At 40.2% G+C, this 18,365-nt stretch overlaps 1 protein-coding gene across 10 annotated transcripts in view; it reads right to left on the bottom strand.

Annotated features, from left to right (window-relative positions):
* The window catches only part of SRBD1 (S1 RNA binding domain 1), a 242,199-nt gene extending 235,248 nt beyond the window's left edge, over positions 1 to 6,951 (bottom strand). For 6 of the 10 annotated variants that reach the window (XR_014082526.1, XM_081592044.1, XM_081592040.1 and 3 more), the window contains exons 1-3: positions 6,910 to 6,951; positions 4,538 to 4,617; positions 965 to 1,139 (exon numbers count right to left, since the gene is read on the bottom strand). Coding sequence is in view for 7 of the 10 variants with exons in the window: in XM_081592040.1 (XP_081448166.1) it covers positions 965 to 1,139; positions 4,538 to 4,617 (255 nt within the window). In the remaining 3 variants the exon portion in view is untranslated. Of the gene's footprint in view, positions 1 to 964; positions 1,140 to 4,537; positions 4,618 to 6,781 lie in introns of all 10 variants that reach the window. The other 4 variants (XM_081592045.1, XM_081592042.1, XM_081592043.1 and 1 more) reach the window with 1 other exon arrangement.
* Between the last annotated feature and the right edge of the window lie 11,414 nt (positions 6,952 to 18,365).

The raw sequence follows: 18,365 nt of genomic DNA, 5'->3' as shown, positions 1-18,365 counted from the left end.
CCTAACATTCCAGGTTTGCATGCAATATTGCTCTTTATAGCATCGGACTTTACTTCCATCACCAGTCACATTCACAACTGAGTGTTGTTTTTCCTTTGGCTCTGTCTCTTCCTTCTTTCTGGAATTAGTTCTCCATCAATCTCCAGTAGCATATTGGGTACCTACCGACCTGGGGAGTTCATCTTTCAGTGTCCTATCTTTTCCCCTTTTCAGACTGTTTATGGGGTTCTCAAGGCAAGAATACTGAAGTGGTTTGCCATTCCCTTCTCCAGTGGACCACGTTTTGGCAGAACTCTCCACCATGACCCGTCTGTCTTGGGTGGCCCTACACAGCATGGCTCATAGTTTCATTGAATTAGACAAGGCTGTGGTCCATGTGATCAGATTGGTTAGTTTTCTGTGATTGTGCTTTCTTACTTATAGGTAAAACCTACTCACCTACCCACTAAAAGTGTGTTAGTGAAAAGTTTGCCTGTAAAGATGAAGAAACAGAGGTACTGGCTGATAGAGAAAAGATCGATTCAAAAGCCTGATTCAAGGGCACAGCAAGATGCAATGTAATGTTCCCTCTATACACAATAAATGAGTCCCTGGGAAGTCAGGCATCCACTGCACATTAAAAGAGTTATTAAGGAAAACCACAGGGAATGATTTTAGAAATGCATAATTCTTTTGGTACTGCAACAGAGCCTATAATTTATTGTTGTGGTGCCTTTTAATTCAGATTGGTGCAAATACAGTGTTTGCTTATGGCAAGACAGACATATGCGCCAGGTGATAAATATTCTTCTTCCTCCAACATGATAGATCTGATGGTAAATACTATTAAGACCCCTGGCAGAGGACACCATTGATCCGCAGTTTCTGCCATTTACCTGGTTCTTCCTAGTTCATGTAAGGAGAAGGTAGCATCACTAATTAAGAAGACACTGCAGGGTTCCCTCTATCCAGCTAAAGTACCTACCAGCTCCTCCTTGACAGCCATGTCTTCTGAGCCATCACTGATCTGCAGCATGTTCTTCACTCGTGGTACTCTCTTTGGTTTGGATACCTTGGAAACAGGTGGCTTACGACTTCTGGGGACTTTCTTTTGGGGTTCCCAGGCACTGTCCTCCTTATCATCTTCAGAGGCAGATGATCTAGGAGCAAAATGACAGAAGAATTTTCAGGAAACAGAAGCCAAATGCTAAAGTTTTCTGAAAAAGAGACATATGCTTCTTGAAAAAAAAAGAATCAAGTAGGTGTTTAAAATAAAATGGAGTGATGTGAATACAGACTATGAATTGAAACAAGAGATTTGACCAGAAATACCCTCCAAGAACTCCAACTGAGTTCTGCCAAGAGAACGCACTGGTCATAGCAAACACCCTCTTCCAACAACACAAGGGAAGACTCTATACATGGACATCACCAGATGGTCAACACCAAAATCAGACTGATTATATTCTTTGCAGCCAAAGATGGAGAAGCTCTATACAGTCAGCAAAAACAAGACCAAGAGCTGACTGTGGATCAGATCATGAACTCCTTATTGCCAAATTCAAACTGAAATTGAAGAAAGTAGAGAAAACCATTAGACCATTCAGGTATGACCTAAATCAAATCCCTTATGACTATACAGTAGAAGTGAGAAATAGATTTAAAGGACTAGATTTGATAGACAGAACCCGATGAACTATGGATGGAGGTTTGTGACATTGTACAGGAGACAGGAATCAAGACCATCCCCAAGAAAAAGAAATGCAAAAAAGCAAAATGGCTGTCTGAGGAGGCCTTACAAATAGCTGTGAAAAGACAGGAAGCGAAAAGCAAAGAGGAAAAGGAAAGATATTCCCATCTGAATGCAGAGTTTCAAAGAATAGCAAGGAGAGATAAGAAAGCCTTCCTCAGCAATCAATGCAAAGAAAGAGAAAAACAACAGAATGGGAAAGACTAGAGATCTTTTCAAGAAAATTAGAGACACCAAGGGAACATTTCATGCAAAGATGGGCTCATTAAAGGACAGAAATGGTAGGGACCTAACAGAAGCAGAAGATATTAAGAGGTGGCAAGAATACACAGAAGAATTGCACAAAAAAGTTCTTCACGACCCAGATAATCACAATCGTGTGATCACTCACCTAGAGCCAGACATTCTGGAATGTGAAGTCAAGTGGGCCTTAGGAAGCATCACTACAAACAAAGCTAGTGGAGGTGATGGAATTCCAGTTGAGCTATTTCAAATCCTCAAAGATGATGCTGTGAAAGTGCTGCACTCAATATGCCAGCAAATATGGAAAACTCAGTTGTGGCCACAGGACTGGAAAAGGTCAGTTTTCATTCCAATCCCAAAGAAAGGCAATGCCAAAGAATGCTCAAACTACCTCACAATTGCACTCATCTCACACGCTAGTAAAGTAATGCTTAAAATTCTCCAAGCCAGGCTTCAGCAATACATGAACCGTGAACTTCCAGATGTTCAAGTTGGATTAAGAAAAGGCAGAGGAACCAGAGATCAAATTGCAAATATCCGCTGGATCATCAAAAAAGCAGAAAAACATCTATTTCTGCTTTATTGACTATGCCAAAGCCTTTGACTGTGTGGATCACAATAAACTGGAAAATTCTAAAAGAAATGGGAATACCAGACCACTTGACCTGCCTCTTGAGAAACCTGTATGCAGGTCAGGAAGCAACAGTTAGAACTGGACATGGAACAACAGACTGGTTCCAAATAGGAAAAGGAGTACATCAAGGCTGTATATCGTCACCCTGCTTATTTAATTTATATGCAGAGTACATCATGAGAAATGCTGGGCTGAAGGAAGCACAAGCTGGAGTCAAGATTTCCAGGAGAAATATCAATAACCTCAGATATGCAGATGACACCACCCTTATGGCAGAAAGTGAAGAAGAACTAAAGAGTCTCTTGATGAAAGTGAAAGAGGAGAGTGAAAAAGTTGGCTTAAAGCTCAATGTTCAGAAAACTAAGATCATGGCATCTGGTCCCATCACTTCATGGGAAATAGATGGGGAAACAGTGGCTGACTTTATTTTTCTGGGCTCCAAAATCACTGCAGATGGTGACTGCAGCCATGAAATTAAAAGACGCTTACTCCTTGGAAGGAAAGTTATGACCAACCTAGATAGCATATTAAAAAGCAGACACATTACTTTGCCAACAAAGGTCCATCTAGTCAAGGCTATGGTTTTTCCAGTGGTCATGTATGGACGTGGGAGTTGGACTACAAAGAAAGCTGTGTGCCATAGAATTGATGCTTTTGAACTGTGGTGTTGGAGAAGACTCTTCAGAGTCCCTTGGACACCAAGGAGATTCCATCAGTCCATCCTAAAGATCAGTCCTGGGTGTTCACCGGAAGGACTGATGTTGAAGCTGAAACTCCAATACTTTGGTCACCTGATGTGAAGAGCTGGCCTCATTTGAAAAGACCCTGATGCTGGGAAAGATTAAAAGCAGGAGGAGAAGGGGATGACAGAGGATGAGATGGCTGGATGGCATTACCGACTCGATGGACATGGGTCTGGGTGGACTCAGGAAGTTAGTGATGGACAGGGAGGCCTGGCGTGCTGCAGTTCATGGGGTCACAAAGAGTGGACACGACTGAGAGACTGAACTGAAGTGAACCCTCCAATACGCTGTAAATCACAGGTCTCCCTTCATTTTCCTCTTACCTAACCAATATACACAACCATATACTCAAGACATAGGAAATCATTTATTACCTTAAGTAGTAAATAGTACGGAGAAGGCAATGGCAACCCACTCCAGTACTCTTGCCTGGAAAATCCCATGGACAGAGGAGCCTGGTAGGCTGCAGTCCATGGGGTCGCTAAGAGTCAGACACGACTGAGCAACTTCACTTTCACTTTTCACTTTCGTGCACTGGAGAAGGGAATGGCAACCCACTCCAGTACTCTTGCCTGGAGAATCCCAGGGACAGGGGAGCCTGGTGGGCGGCCGTCTATGGGGTCGCACAGAGTCGGACATGACTGAAGCGACTTAGCAGTGGCATCAGTAAATAGTAAATGGGTCATGTCACACCATAGTTATGGTGAGGTTTTCCATTTTTAAACAATATCTAAAGACATTTTTGATTGTCACTACTTAGGTGGGGGAGGGGGAATAAAAGCAACTAATGGGTAGAGACCATGGATGCTGCTAAAGATCCTACAAAGACAGTTTCCATATCAAAGAATTATCTGGTCAATAGTGCTGAAGTTGAGAAACTGTGCTCTAATGCAACATAAAAAACTCCCCTACTCTCATGGATCGTATACTTTAGTGTAAATATTATATTATATACTTAGTTGGTCGTTTTCTCCTTGTTCAACAGTTTAACACCAACATCTAAACAGAGCCTGGAACACAGCTCTGTTCAATAAATACAGTGAGTTCAATAGATATTTGTTGCATGAATGAATGAAAAAGACAAAGCCTTCTTCAAAAAAAAATGACTTCTGAAGTTAGTAAATGACAGAATGCATATCCCTAAAATATACGTCATTCTCCCACGCCATATAAAACGAGTATGCTTACAACTCAGAGAAGGAAGAGAATTCATCTTTAGATATCACAGTCTGGACCTTTGCTTTTGCTCTTCTTGGCAATGATGACATCTGGAAGAAGAAATACAACATGAAATCACCATGATTTAAGTCACTTGAATGATTGATAATTTATTTTGTCTACAAAATGATATGCCATTGAAAACTAACACTCCAATAGCTCTTCTGCTAGAAAATGCCATAGGAGGGAAAAAATGACAATCATTCACAAGCCTGAACACTTGTTTTCCCGTCTATGGCTGCCAATTATAAGTGCAGCTAACAGCCTTCCAATAACTTCAAAAGCCTGGTGAGTGTGGGCCACCTTTGGAAAAATGTAAGTCCTATAGGGTGAGAAATCTTAATTTTTTTTTAGAATTATAGGCTTGTATATACTCAAAGTATTATTTGATAATTTATCAGACATCACATAATAAAGTCCTTTATTAAACTATATCTCAAAGAAATGTCTTCCCTCTTCTTTATCTTCTTAGAGTACAGTTGATGCCGATCTACAAAGCTGACGGTCAATTACATGACGCTGACTGACTGACTAAGCAGCCAAGTTGTTCCTAAAACAAGATAATCTAGTCCCTTATTTGAAAATTTCACAATATTTAAGTAGGATAATAAATCACAAATGCCACTAGAAAGTATTTCCCAAATTCAAAGGCCCAGCTCTAAATTAAAAAAAAAAAAAAAAAGAATCAAACAGCCAGAGATGTCATACAATACACAAATTTGCTTTAGCTGATAAATTTTACTACCTAAAGAATGTATGTCAAACCTAAAAACTACATTGGACTCTAACATGCCTGTAAACCTTTCAACAAATTCCTAAACCAAGCCTACGTTATAATGCCTCTGTTCTAATTTCTGCTGCGAGAAGGAACACCTCCCAGAAATACCAAAGGGGTTGTCACAAAAAAGGGAACATGTCCTCCTGGCAGCTATCCTTCAAGCAGTCCAGTGGGTACAGAAATACTAGACAGGAAAGCACCCAGAGGGAACCAGGAGAACAAAAGGAAGTAGACAGAAAATTCTTCCATCTTCTCCTTCACCCTCTTTTTGGAATTTTGTTTCTCAAGGCCATCATTCCTTAAATAAGTGCTCCTAGATACTGATCATAAAGGAATAGATAACTTGTGATTTCTGTGTTGAATGTATTGTACCACAATAACACAGAAACAGAGGAAATCAGAGTATGATACGGTGGCATTTCAAACTAGGACAGAAATGAATTATTCAATAAGTGGTATTATGACAACCAGCTATCCTCTGGTTAGCAGGAAAACAAGTGTTTAATTCTTGCTTCCACACCATGAACTAAAAATACATTCCACATTGATGATGCAAAGGTACCAAATTAAAAAAAAAAACTCCAGTACTACAAAAAGTAAAGAAGACTATTTTCATAAGTTTGAGTGGAGGTGGAAGAATAAAGCTTTTTCTAGGCATGACTCAAAATTCCAAAAGCGTAAAAGATTAGCAGATTTTACTATGTAAAAATTAAAGCCCCAAGTCAGCAGTGGGAGCATTTCAGAACCAAACCAATTTTCTCTGCAGTATCCTCCAAAAAAAGCACAGGACACAGTATCTGATACCTCAGAACTAAGGGTAAAGGGAGCAAGAGCTGGGTGTATGCTGTCTAGAGGCAAAGGAATGTCTCTACAAGCTCTCCTCTGCTTCATGCCGTTAACAAACGCCCCAGGAAAAAGTATGGAGGTCTCTTCTCCGGAGAAAGCAAAACAGTCTCTAAACTAGGGGATACTAAGTACAGCTGTGGGCAGGGGAACCATACAGAGATTTCCGGTCCCCTTCTCCCATTGTGCTCCCAAAAAAGCTGCCAGGCAGATTCCTACCATCCAGGGAGGAGCATGTAAAGACTCTTCCTTGTGAATCTGACCGGCCCAAGAATAAAAAGCTAAAGATACTAAGCTCCCCACAAACAACTCAACCAGATCAGTGTGCCCCCAGGCACAGAGCTGAGGATGCAGCTGATTCTGCCCGGGACATGATCTGATGGTGAAAAGGGCGCTTCCTCCCCCACCTCCGTTCATTTGAGGTATGAAAACAATCTAGGTCTACCCGGGCTTTCCCACAACTGCTCTCATGTGCTAAGTGCTGCAATTTGACTGAGAAGACGCGCCAGGTAACACGCAGCAGCTAGGAGGGGTTTTCCGAGGGGGTAAGGTGTGGGATACTGCAGACAGTAATATATAATGAAACTCCTCACTTCAAAAACGGATGTTATTTCCCCAGTGAGCGCTCAGAACTTTTTTAACGGTCCCAAAAATATCGGAGCCCGGGGACCTGGCTCCAGCGAGCCCGCAGGAAGCCCGCGAAGGCGGACGTTCGGCTCACCTTCCCGCCTGGCGTGTCAGAAGATCCGTGATTCTCTGTGCTAGACAACATCTTCCGGTTCCCGCCGGAAGTTTTTCAAACGCCGGAAGTCCCGCCTGGCTCCCTCCGGACTCGCCGCTTAGGCGCTCATCTCGCAGAGTGGGGTGGAGCCACGCTGAACAGAGGCGGGGCTAGAGCGAGGCTCTCGTTGAAGCTCTGGGATGGGAAGCCTTCCCGGACTGGGGGCTGAGCTCCGTTTACCCGGGTCCGTCGGATGTGCGGCCCGAGGTGTTTGCAAAGGCAGACCCACCTTCCTGTTTTTCTTACTTTTCCTTCTTTTAATCCGCTTTGTTTTTATTTTCTTCTCTCTTCTTTTAAATTTTTTTCAATAATATTTCTGTTTATTGCATTATTTGTTATTTAAAAATGAGAAACAAATCAAGCTTTAGTCTTTCTAACGTGAATGTTAAATATCGGTAATTAACTTTCCTAAGGGTGTTTCTTAAACCCGGAGATAAGGGTTTGCTATAGGTTTAGGGGCATATCCAAAATTTCCCTCTTCTGATAAGCCCTCAAAGGTCGGTCAAGTCAAACCCATGATTTTTCCAATAGTCATGTATGGATGTGAGAGTTGGACTGTAAACAAAGCTGCGTGCCAAAGAATTGATGTTTTTGAACTGTGGTGTTGGAGGAGACTCTTGAGAGTCCCTTGGACTGTGAGGAGATCCAACCAGTCCATCCTAAAGGAAATCAGTCCTAAATATTCATTGGAAGGGCTGATGCTGAAGCTGAAACTCCAGTACTTTGGCCACCTGATGTGAAGAACTAACTTATTTGAAAACACCCTGATGCTGGGAAAGATTGAGGGCAGGAGAAGGGGATGACAGAGGATGAGATGGTTGGATGGCAACACCAACTCAATGGACATGAGTTTGAGTAAACTCCGGGAGTTGGTGATGGACAGGAGGCCTGGTGTGTTGCAGTCCATGGGGTCGCAAAGAGTTGGACGCGAGTGAGCAACTGAACTGAACTGAACGGATAAACCCTCACAGGGTCCTTGAGGTTTATGGGAGGGTTTAACCCTAGTGGGGCATTCCTGGTAGCTCAGACGCTAAAGAAGTAAGTAAGTGTTAAGTCACTCAGTTGTGCCTGACTCTTTGCGACCCCATGGACTGCAGCCCACCAGGCTCCTCTATCCATGAGATTTTCCAGGCAAGGATACTGGAATGGGTTGCCATTTCCTTCTCCAGGGGATGTTTCCAAGCCATGGATCAAACCTGGGTCTCCTGCACTGCTGCTGCTGCTGCTGCTGCTAAGTCGCTTCAGTCATGTCCGACTCTGTGCGATCCCATAGACAGCAGCCCACCAGGCTCTGCCATCCCTAGGATTCTCCAGGCAAGAATACTGGAGTGGGTTGCCATTTCCTTCTCCAGTGCATGAAAGGGAAAAGTGAAAGGAAGTCGCTCAGTCGTGTCCGACTCTTAGCGACCCCATGGACTGCAGCCTAGCAGGCTCCTCCATCCATGGGATTTTCCAGGCAAGAGTACTGGAGTGGGGTGCCATTGCCTTCTCCGTCCTGCACTGCAGGGAGATTCTTTACCGACTGAGCTACAAGAGAAATCTGCCTGCAATTCAGGAGACCAGGGTTGGCTCCCTGGTTTGGGAAGATCCTCTGGAGAAGGGAATGGCTGCCCACTTCAGTATTCTTGTGGCGGGCTACAGTCCATGGGCTTGAAAAGAGTCAGACACTACTGAGCAACTAACACGCTTTAGATCTAGCATCATTACTATCTTACGTAGGTGTCTTAGGCAGCTTAGGGGAGACACTTATCAAGATGGTGGAATGGTCAGTGAGAGCACCTCTTCCCACAAGTACATCAAAAATACATCTAGGAAAAGAAAAATACATCTGGTTTTAAAAGACTACTAGAGAACACATTACAGTTTGGGTTTTGGGGAAATGAAACCAGGTCATAAGCAACAAAAACAATTTCCTATTTATCATTCACCTAATTTTGATGTTGAATTGTGCTATACAGGTTTAAGGTAGGGGTGAGTCAAGCTGAATCAATATTCTACAAAATCTTTTGACATAAGTCCTGCCCTGAGCGAATTTTCAAACAAAACTGAGGACTAGATACAGTCGCAAGAGACAGAGACTCAGACAAGACAGTCTAGATTCAAGGGCTAGGTTGTGCATGGTAGTAGCCACATAATCAGTGAGAACAAGAGTAGGGCTTGGCCAGCATAGTGTTGGACCTTGACTCGCCTCTCCTCCACCAGGGATATTTGTCTTTCAGCTGGGAAAGAAAAAAGATTACTAAGCTAAAGTAAATAACCTGGTAAGGTTTTAGACATTCAGACATCGGCCACATGGGGAAAATAAAAGCTACGGCAGAATCCTCGAAAATTAATGTAGGTGTTGACCTACTCCAAAGGCAAATAAGACAGTCCAGAACATATTTCCCTTGGAATTTTGCAAGAAAGCCATTCCCACTAAAAGCTGTCAAGGGAAATTTGTAATCACTAAGTATAAACCAGACTCCACTGCAAAAACTGCCTTTTCTCTCTAGGATCTTGCCCAGTGTGTTGTTTAACTTTGGATCTTAAGTGCTGAATTCCAAGTAATTAGTGGATTTAGATTCACAGCCTGGAATAATCTGAACACCCACCTGAGACTAATGCAGTAGAGTTTGGGAGTAATGAAAACATGTCTTGGATTTTCTTGGAGGTTATTTATTTTCTTGTTCCAAAGCAAATAGCTCTTTGTATGATATTCCTTGGTATGCATTACTGTAATAATAATAGTAATAACTTACAGTTATTCTTCATCTACCATGTTCCAGGCACTAAGTTTATACTTTTACATTATTTGTGTATTTTATTAACATATCAGCTCAATGAGATGTTGCTATTATCCTCTTTTTATAAAATAAGAAGGCCAGGTATGGGTAAGTTATATAACTTTTCTAAAGTCATGTCAACTATTAAATTGCAGATCTGGAATTCAAACCCAGTGATCTGCCATACTCCTATCCAGTACTCTTTATTAAAGATATCCAAATACTACCGCCAACTTGAAGCAAAGATCTTTTCTTTCTCCATTATAGTGGCCAGTGTAAGACTCAGAATCTTTGAGATGCTCAAGAACCATTGAATCTCTAAATGCACTAAATAAATTACTATCTTCCCACCTAAAATAGAACAAAGCCATTCTCCCTATTAACTTCAAACTAATTTAAGTTCCATGAGAAAAAAAAATTTTTAATATAGATGCAACTGTTTCACCCACTAAATTGTAAGATACTTGGATCTAAGTCCTGGAACTAAGTCTTAATCATTTTGGTCTCCTTTTCTCCATTTTCTCCATCCACTGACACAGGGTCTAATAATACTGACAAATAATAGGTACTCAATAAGCTAGTAGACTAGCTCTTGGACTCAAGAATGTGCCTGGAATAAAGGAAAACCCTTCCTTGTATTAGAAAAGTAGTCTAAAGTTCCTGCCACACTGAAAGTGGGTTACCATTTTAAAAAATCAGGTGTACTTCTGGATTTTGTTACTTAGAGCCAGTCACCCAACAAAGGCAAAAACAGGGACTGTTTCAGATTACAGCATGTACAAATTGAAACTGAGCCTTATTTCATAAATTTGTGTGTTGCTTCCTGCCCATCCACTTTCCCACTGTCAGAAGTTTTCATTTCTAAACACTAAAAGTAACTGGCTTCAGGACTTTCCTGGTGGTCCCGTGGCTAAGACTCTGCACTCCCAATGCAGGAGACCAGCTTCAATCTCCAGTCAGGGAACTAGATCCCACATGCTGCAAATAAGAGTTCATATGCCACAGTGTAATCTCACAGGCTGCAACAAAGACATGGTGCAGTCAAAAAAATACCTAAATAAATAAATATATATATATATATATAAAACAGATAGGCTTCAATGAGCTTCTCTCAATAACTCAGTCAGGAACTTAGAAATTTCCTACAAGATCTAAGAGATTGGGAAGCAGAGAGGGAACTGCCTCTGTTTCCCAGGTGAGAAAGGGGTTTCTTGTCAAGTCGGGTAGACTAGGCTGGTAGATAATTTCCCAAATTTAGACTTCCCTGTTACTCTTCAATTCTGACTGGGAACAGCAGCATAGTTCCAGAGTGCTAGTCTGGTAATGAAGACATTGTTCTAGCCCAGAGTGAGTTTGTCAGTCTTTCTTTTGTGTAAGAGAAAAAAGATTCAAGGGCTTAAAATCCTGAGTTTTGAAAAAATATGAAATTGATCTTGAGAAGGCATCAGTTAAGACTGAGGAAATTAATTGTACAGATTTTTCAAGAAAATGGTTATTCAGGCGTCATTCAAAAGAATTACATACATTTAAATTTATTTTACATGAAGTAAACTTGTGGGCTTTACCTATGACACTAGAATACAATTTTACTCTTTACCTGAAAACTGAATTTTGCAGTGTTTTGTTCACTTAATCATTTACAAATCCTCAAAGTAATTTTTGTAATAAATGTAATTAAAAGCAACGTTAAGAGGGGAAAAATTCTGAATCATAGATAAAATACTGTATCTATTGCATGGTCCACTGTTCCATCTTCACCTGCCTGGCAAATTCACTAGCTCAATCACTGACACTCAGTCAGTTGCTTCCATGCACGGACATATTGCAAATTTTTCTCCTGGTAAGTTCCTCATCTCTAGTAGCGTCCATCTCAAAGACCATCTCAAAGACCTAAAATATCCATTGACTAGCCTGAGATCCAAATATAGACACCGCAGAGAACTCTTTAGGATCCTAATGATGGCATGGCTGGTTGAGTTGTGGGGAAGGAATGAAAAGCAGTATAGTGGGGCCAGATTTATTTTGTTTTTCACCACAGGAAGCCATGTCTGAAAACTCCATACATCAGAACCAGTACTTGGTTTGCAGTACCTTGAGTTCATCCTGCAGCTTAATAAGTTGGAACTATCCTGCAAGGTGCTCATTTGAAACATTCATTCAGAACCCTATAGTCAGAGTTTTAATACTGGAAGCTTCATAGATGAACTGAAATTCAAATTTAGGAAAGCATCATGTGTCAGACCAGTCTATGTCCAAATTTGTGTATTCTTGTTGTTGTTTAGTTGCTAAGTTGTGTCCAGTGCTTTTTCGACCCCATGGACTGTAGCCCACCAGGCTCCTCTGTCCGTGAAATTTCCCAGGTGAGAATACTGGAGTGGAAAGCCATTTTCTTCTTCAGGGGTTCTTCCCAACCCAGCGATGGGACTGGCATCTCCTGCATTAGCAGGCAGATTCTTTACCATTGAGCCACCAGGGAAGCCCTGTTTTTGTTTTTAAGTCAGATTTATTGAGTATAAGTTACATAGAGTAAAACTCAACTTTTAAATTTTGACAAACATATAGCCATGTAACTACCACTACAATCAAGATATAAAATATTTCTATCACACACACACAAAATATCCCCTGGTATTTAACCTCCTCCCCCATGGCCAGTCCCCTGGGAACCAATGATTGGTCTCTGTCCCAATAATTTCACCTTGTCAGACTGTCATATAAGCAAATTCACACACTATGCAGTCACTTGATTCTGGTTTTTGTTTTTTTTTTCACTTACTAGAAAAGTGAAAAAGACCCACTTACTGGTCTTTGTTGCTGCACGCGGGCTTTATCTTGAAGCAGCAAGTGGGGGCTACTCTCTAGTTGCAGTGTACAGGCTCTAGAGTGAACAGGCTTCAGTAGTTGCAGCTCACAGGCTCTAGAATGAGGGCTCAGTAGTTGTGGTGCAGGCTTAGCTGCCTCACTGCATGTGTGATCTTCCCCGACCAGGCATTGAACCTGTGTCCCCTGCATTGGCAGGATTCTTAATCACTGGGTCACCAAGGAAGCCCAATAGAAGACATTTCAGATTAATCCATATTGTTGCATGTTTCAGTAGTTTGTTTCTTTCTATTGCCAGTGAGCATTCCGTTGTGAGAATGTTTGTTTAGCCATTTGGCAACTGATGAAAAGTTAGGTGTTTTCTTTCCATGTTTTGGCTCGCATTAACAATGTTGCTATGAATACTCATATACAAGTTTTGTGTGGACATAGTTTTCATTTCTCTTGGTAAATAAATACCTAGGAACAGGATTGCTGAGTCATACAGTGAGTATTAACTTTATAAGAAACTACTAAATTGCTTTCAAAAGTGGCTGTGCCATTTTGCTTTCCCGCCAGCAATGCATCAGAGTTCCAAATGCTCCACATCCTCACAAGGATTTGCTATTGTCAGGTTTGTCTATTTGTTTGGTTGTTTTTTTGCCATTTAATAGGTGTATAGGAGTATCTGATTAGAATTTTAATTTGCATTTCTTTAATGTCTAATAATGCTTATTGGTAATATGTTTATTTGCCACCCACATATGCTCTTTGATGACGTGTCTGTTCAAATATTTTGACATTTTCAAGTTAGATTTTTTATTGTTGAATTATGAGTGTTCTTTACATGTTGTGGATACTAGTCCTTGATTAAATATGACACTTAGCTTTAAGAGCTGTGAGTTATTGTAGGCAACTGCCATCATAATGGCACACAGAAAAATGATTCCTTCTCTGATTATGAAGAAAACTCTACCACAGCCAAGTGTTTTTCAAGAGACCAGCTAACAGATGGTATCAAAACCACCAGTCTTTTTACATACATAAATTTTCCTGAAACCACCATTACCACAGACAGAAAACATTCTTTGTAGAAAAATGGCCTAACTTCACAGTGAAAGATGATCAAAGTATGAACTTAAAATATCCTAAGTATTTGTTACCCTAAAGGAATGCTTTAAAATTGAGAAAGTGCCACCCACTACCTTTAGCAAATAATGTGAAAGTTAGCTAAACCATAATGTTCATACAACATAAGTGGGTGTTTTGTTTAGACTGGACCATGACCTGAGTATAAGAAAATATACAGTTTACTGAGAAACTCCTGTTGGATTCTGAAAGCTAGAGAGTTCAGCAGAAGTAGGTGTTGCATATATAAGGACCTTTCATAACTTTCTGAGTTTTTGTTAGTTGGGGAACCCAGATGTATAATTCCTATAACTTTTAGGCCTGTTTCTAGAAATCATTAGCTAGTATTTCTCAAAATTTCACGTACATTAGAATCATGGGCAGAATTTCTTTTTAAATAGTGATTCCCAGTCCTTGTGGTGGTGCTAGAACAGACTCTTGAGAGTCCCTTGTACTGTAAGGAGAGCAAACCAGTCAATCCTAAAGGAAATCAACTCTGAATATTCACTGGTGGGACAGATGCTGAAGCTGAAGTGCCAAAACTTTGGCCACTAGATGAAAAGAGCTGACGCGTTGGAAAAGACCTTGATGCTGGGAAAGATCAAAGGCCAAAAGAAAAGGGGGTGGCAGAGGGTGAGATGGCTAGATGGCATCACCAACTCAATGGACATAAATATGAGCAAACTCCAGGAGATAGTGAAGACAGAGGAGCCTGGTGTGCTGCAGTCCATGGGGTCACAAAGAGTTAGACACAGCTTAGCAACTGAATGACAACAACAGTCTAGCACCCAAGATCCCAAGTGAGTGAGTTCGCCGTGGCATCTACATGTATATAAGTACACTGGATGATTCTGATGGAGGTGTTTATACATTGCCGGAAAAAACGGCCTAATTCTTAACATGTACTTAATTTAGAAAACATAGAGGAAGGAGCTATAGTAGTATACTTTCTAAATATAATGTTTTATGGTGCTTAACCTTAAACATGGCCATCCTAAAGGTGGGCCAAATAGCTCCTGCTAGCCACACTGACTGTTGTGGTGTGTGCATGCGTGCTTGGTCACTTCAGTGATGTCGGACTCTGGGCAACATGGACTGTAATCTGCCAGATTCCTCTGTCCATGGAATTCTCCAGGCAAGAATACTGGAGTGAGTTACCATGCCCTCCTCCAGGGGATCTTCCCTATCTAGAGATCGAACCTATATTTCTTAAGTCTCCTGCATTGGCAGGTGGGTTTTTTTACCACTAGAGACACCTGGAAAGCCTGACTATTGTGGTATAATTTATTAATTGAAAATAGCTTTCACTTAGGGATTGCTTAATATTTGTAAGATATTGTGGTAATTATAAACTTTTTCATTTTGTTTGTAAAATAATTTTGAGGCAGTTGGACGATATGTTTATTTCCATTTTAAGATGGTAAAACTGAAACTTAGTGCACTCACACAAATTCACCCAAAATTATACAGCACTATTAAATAAATGTATCACAAACTAAAAAAAATTAGCTTTATGCAAACTAGCTTTATATCTACAACTAAACTCTTACATATTAGTTATCTATTGCTGCATAGCACATTACCTGATAATATTTTTTTCATTCTGTAAATGTTTTAAATAACCTCTTGGTAAATAAACTGGATGAACTGGAGTTCAGAAAGAGAGTCTGGATGAGTAAGAGTGCATATTCAAAGACTATATTTGTCAATCAAATTAAATGACATGTTAAAAATAATGTTCTCAGACTATTTCATAACATAGCAAAAACTTCCAGTTAAAAGACAAATAAGTTCTAGGAATGTAATGGACAACATAATGACTATAGTGAACAATATTATATTGTGTATTTTAAAATGATTAAGAGTAGATCTTAAAAGTTCTCATCACAAGGAAATGTTTTATGTCAGTTGCGTGTTAAATAATTAACCTTATTAAAAAGTAAACTTATATAAAGGTAGGTCTGTCCTAATTCTAGCAAGTATTTTTCTGTACCCCAGCACACAAACCACTGAAAATTGTTCCTTTTACTAATGGGGCTTTAAACTTTCTTCACCTTGCACCAGCCTGTTGATAAGAGGGAGCCACAAATGCCAACAAGAACTGATGGTAATCACCCTGGAATCTGTTGTTATCCACACCCAACCAGCACTAGTTGGATCCTATCTACGTCAAACTGGAAAGCTCTAGCCCTGAAAATTCGTCCTCTATTCTGTATTGAACTTTTTTAGTTTCTTTTTGAATAGGCCTGACATCTCAGCATAGCTCTACTGGCTACTGTTTGCCATCCAGTATTGCTAGAATTGATTTTGCTTACTTGAGATTTAATACTACTTTTGTGTGTAGAAAACATTCAGAGTGGTCTGGGAAGTGGCTATTTGCATTTCTAAAGATCATCATCAATCGGAATGAAGCAGCAATGCTGGTTTAGTGACACGCATAACTGCTAGCATCTTAGAGTCATTCATTGCATCTGCCTCCTGGCTTATTTAGTAAACAACATGTATGAGCTATCATGGTAATCTAATGGTTGCCAAGTGCTTTGGTGCCAATTAAAATGTTTGTGTTTTTTTTTTCCTTTCAAGATATTTCTCTCCTCCTCTCCCTAGATGCTGCTAGATGGCTCTGCTGAAAGTCAGCATCTCATAAAAGCAGAGCATCTGATATATTTATGCTTTGCCTTATGGAACAATTTCATCAGTAGAAATGTGAAGGAAGCAATGAGAGGAACAGCTATAATGAACTCAATTTTAACCAATAAAGTTCTGGTTGGTGATTTGAAGGTGACAAAAAACTTGGGGAAAAGGGATGATGTCAGTTGGAGAGTGCCTGGCCAGGCTTAATACTGAACTTGGGTTGAGAGTGGGGTATATGATGACACAGCCATGACTAGGAATAAACACAACACTGCACAAATCTGAACAAATGTAATGGTGGCAGGAGGAGGAGGACTCAAGTCCTATTGCACTTTTAGAATTTGAATTATTGTTCAATTGTTTCATTTATTAACATAATTATGTGATTCAAATAGTGAAGGGTACAAAAGGGAATGCAATAGAAATCCTGTCACCTCTGCTCCCCAGTCATTTAGTTTCCCTCCGTTGAGCAATATTGTTTTTTACCAGTTTCTTACAAATTCTCCTAGAGAAACTTCTTTGCATATGCAATTAAAAGAAATAATATACTTTATCAAACCTACGATCCCATTGATTACAAGATGTACTATTATTATGCTTATATACTATATATATATATATATATATGCATACATTATATGGAGCTTCCCCGGTGGCACTAGTTGTAAAGAATCTGCCTGCCAATGCAGGAGGCACAGGAGATGGAAGTTTGATCCCTGCATCAGGAAGATCCTGTGGAGGAGAATATGGAAACCCACTCCAGTATTCTTGCCTGGAGAATCCCATGAATGAGGAGCCTGGAAGGCTGCAGTCCATGGGGTTGCAGAGTTGGACACAGATGAGCCACTGAGCATAGTACAGCATACTACATATATATATATGTTATATGGTATGCTATATTATGTGGCATATATTATGCCTACACTATAATTATAGTACATTATACTACTACAGGAGAAGGCAATGGCACCCCACTCCAGTACTCTTGCCTGGAAAATCCCATGGACAGAGGAGCCTGGTAGGCTACAGTCCATGGGGTCACTAAGAGTTGGGCACGACTGAGCGACTTCACTTCCGCTTTTCCCTTTCATGCACTGGAGAAGGAAATGGCAACCCACTCCAGTATTCTTGCCTGGAGAATCCCAGGGACTGCGAGCCTGGTGAGCTGCCGTCTATGGGGTCACACAGAGTCGGACACGACTGAAGCGACTTAGCAGCAGCAACATACTACTACAAAAGAAAAAAATTTAAAAGCACTACCAAATAAATTACTATTTGCCATCAATACAATGAATTCCAATTTCAGAGATATCCAAAGTGTGAAAATACATGCATTTTAGAATCAATGAAATATGCCCTATGTTCTTTTTTTCCAAATTTTACACAAAAGATGTAGCCTATGTTTTTGATTCTGTACTGTCTTGCTTCACTCAACAATATATCCTGGAGCTTATTTCATATCAGTACCTAAGGTATTTTCTCCTCCTTTTTTATGTGGGAGAACTGTGAAAAGAAGACTTCAACAAATATGTTTTAATACAGAAAGTGAAAGAGAAAGGAATAGGACATTCTTTGGAAAAGATAGTGAATAAACTGCAGATGACTGAAAGAAAACGCATAACAACTCTTATTTTGCTTGTTTCTTCTCCAAGGATAAAGATATTGGAAAGTTGGATAGGATAAACAAATTGCAAAGTTAAATGAAAAAGGACTCAAGTTTGCCATAAAAGTAAAAAAAAAAAAAAAAAGTAAGACGATGACTAAATAATTTACAGGAGTTAAGGCATTTGAGCCTGAACAAATAAAAACCACAGTACTAAAAGAAACACATGGAGGTGATAAAATCATTTTGGGTAATTCCATGAAATAATGAATGAAAGAAGAGGTGACTAAAGATGCAGTAAAGGATTTTTGCAAAAGGGGAAAACATAAGTTGCAGAAAATACAGGCTAGTAAATTTTCCTATTCACAAGTTTTAAAATACACAATTAAAATATGATTTATTAGCACTTGAGAAGTAAAAATGTCATGCAGACTTAGTCGCTCAGTCATGTCCGACCCTTTGCGACCCCA

This window comes from Giraffa tippelskirchi, chromosome 4 (assembly GCF_054371585.1).
Source record: "Giraffa tippelskirchi isolate mGirTip1 chromosome 4, T2T-mGirTip1v1.2.pri, whole genome shotgun sequence".
Lineage (NCBI taxonomy): Eukaryota > Metazoa > Chordata > Mammalia > Artiodactyla > Giraffidae > Giraffa > Giraffa tippelskirchi.
The sequence above is the reverse complement of the archived record's forward strand: the minus strand, read 5'-3'. Positions and strand labels throughout refer to the sequence as shown.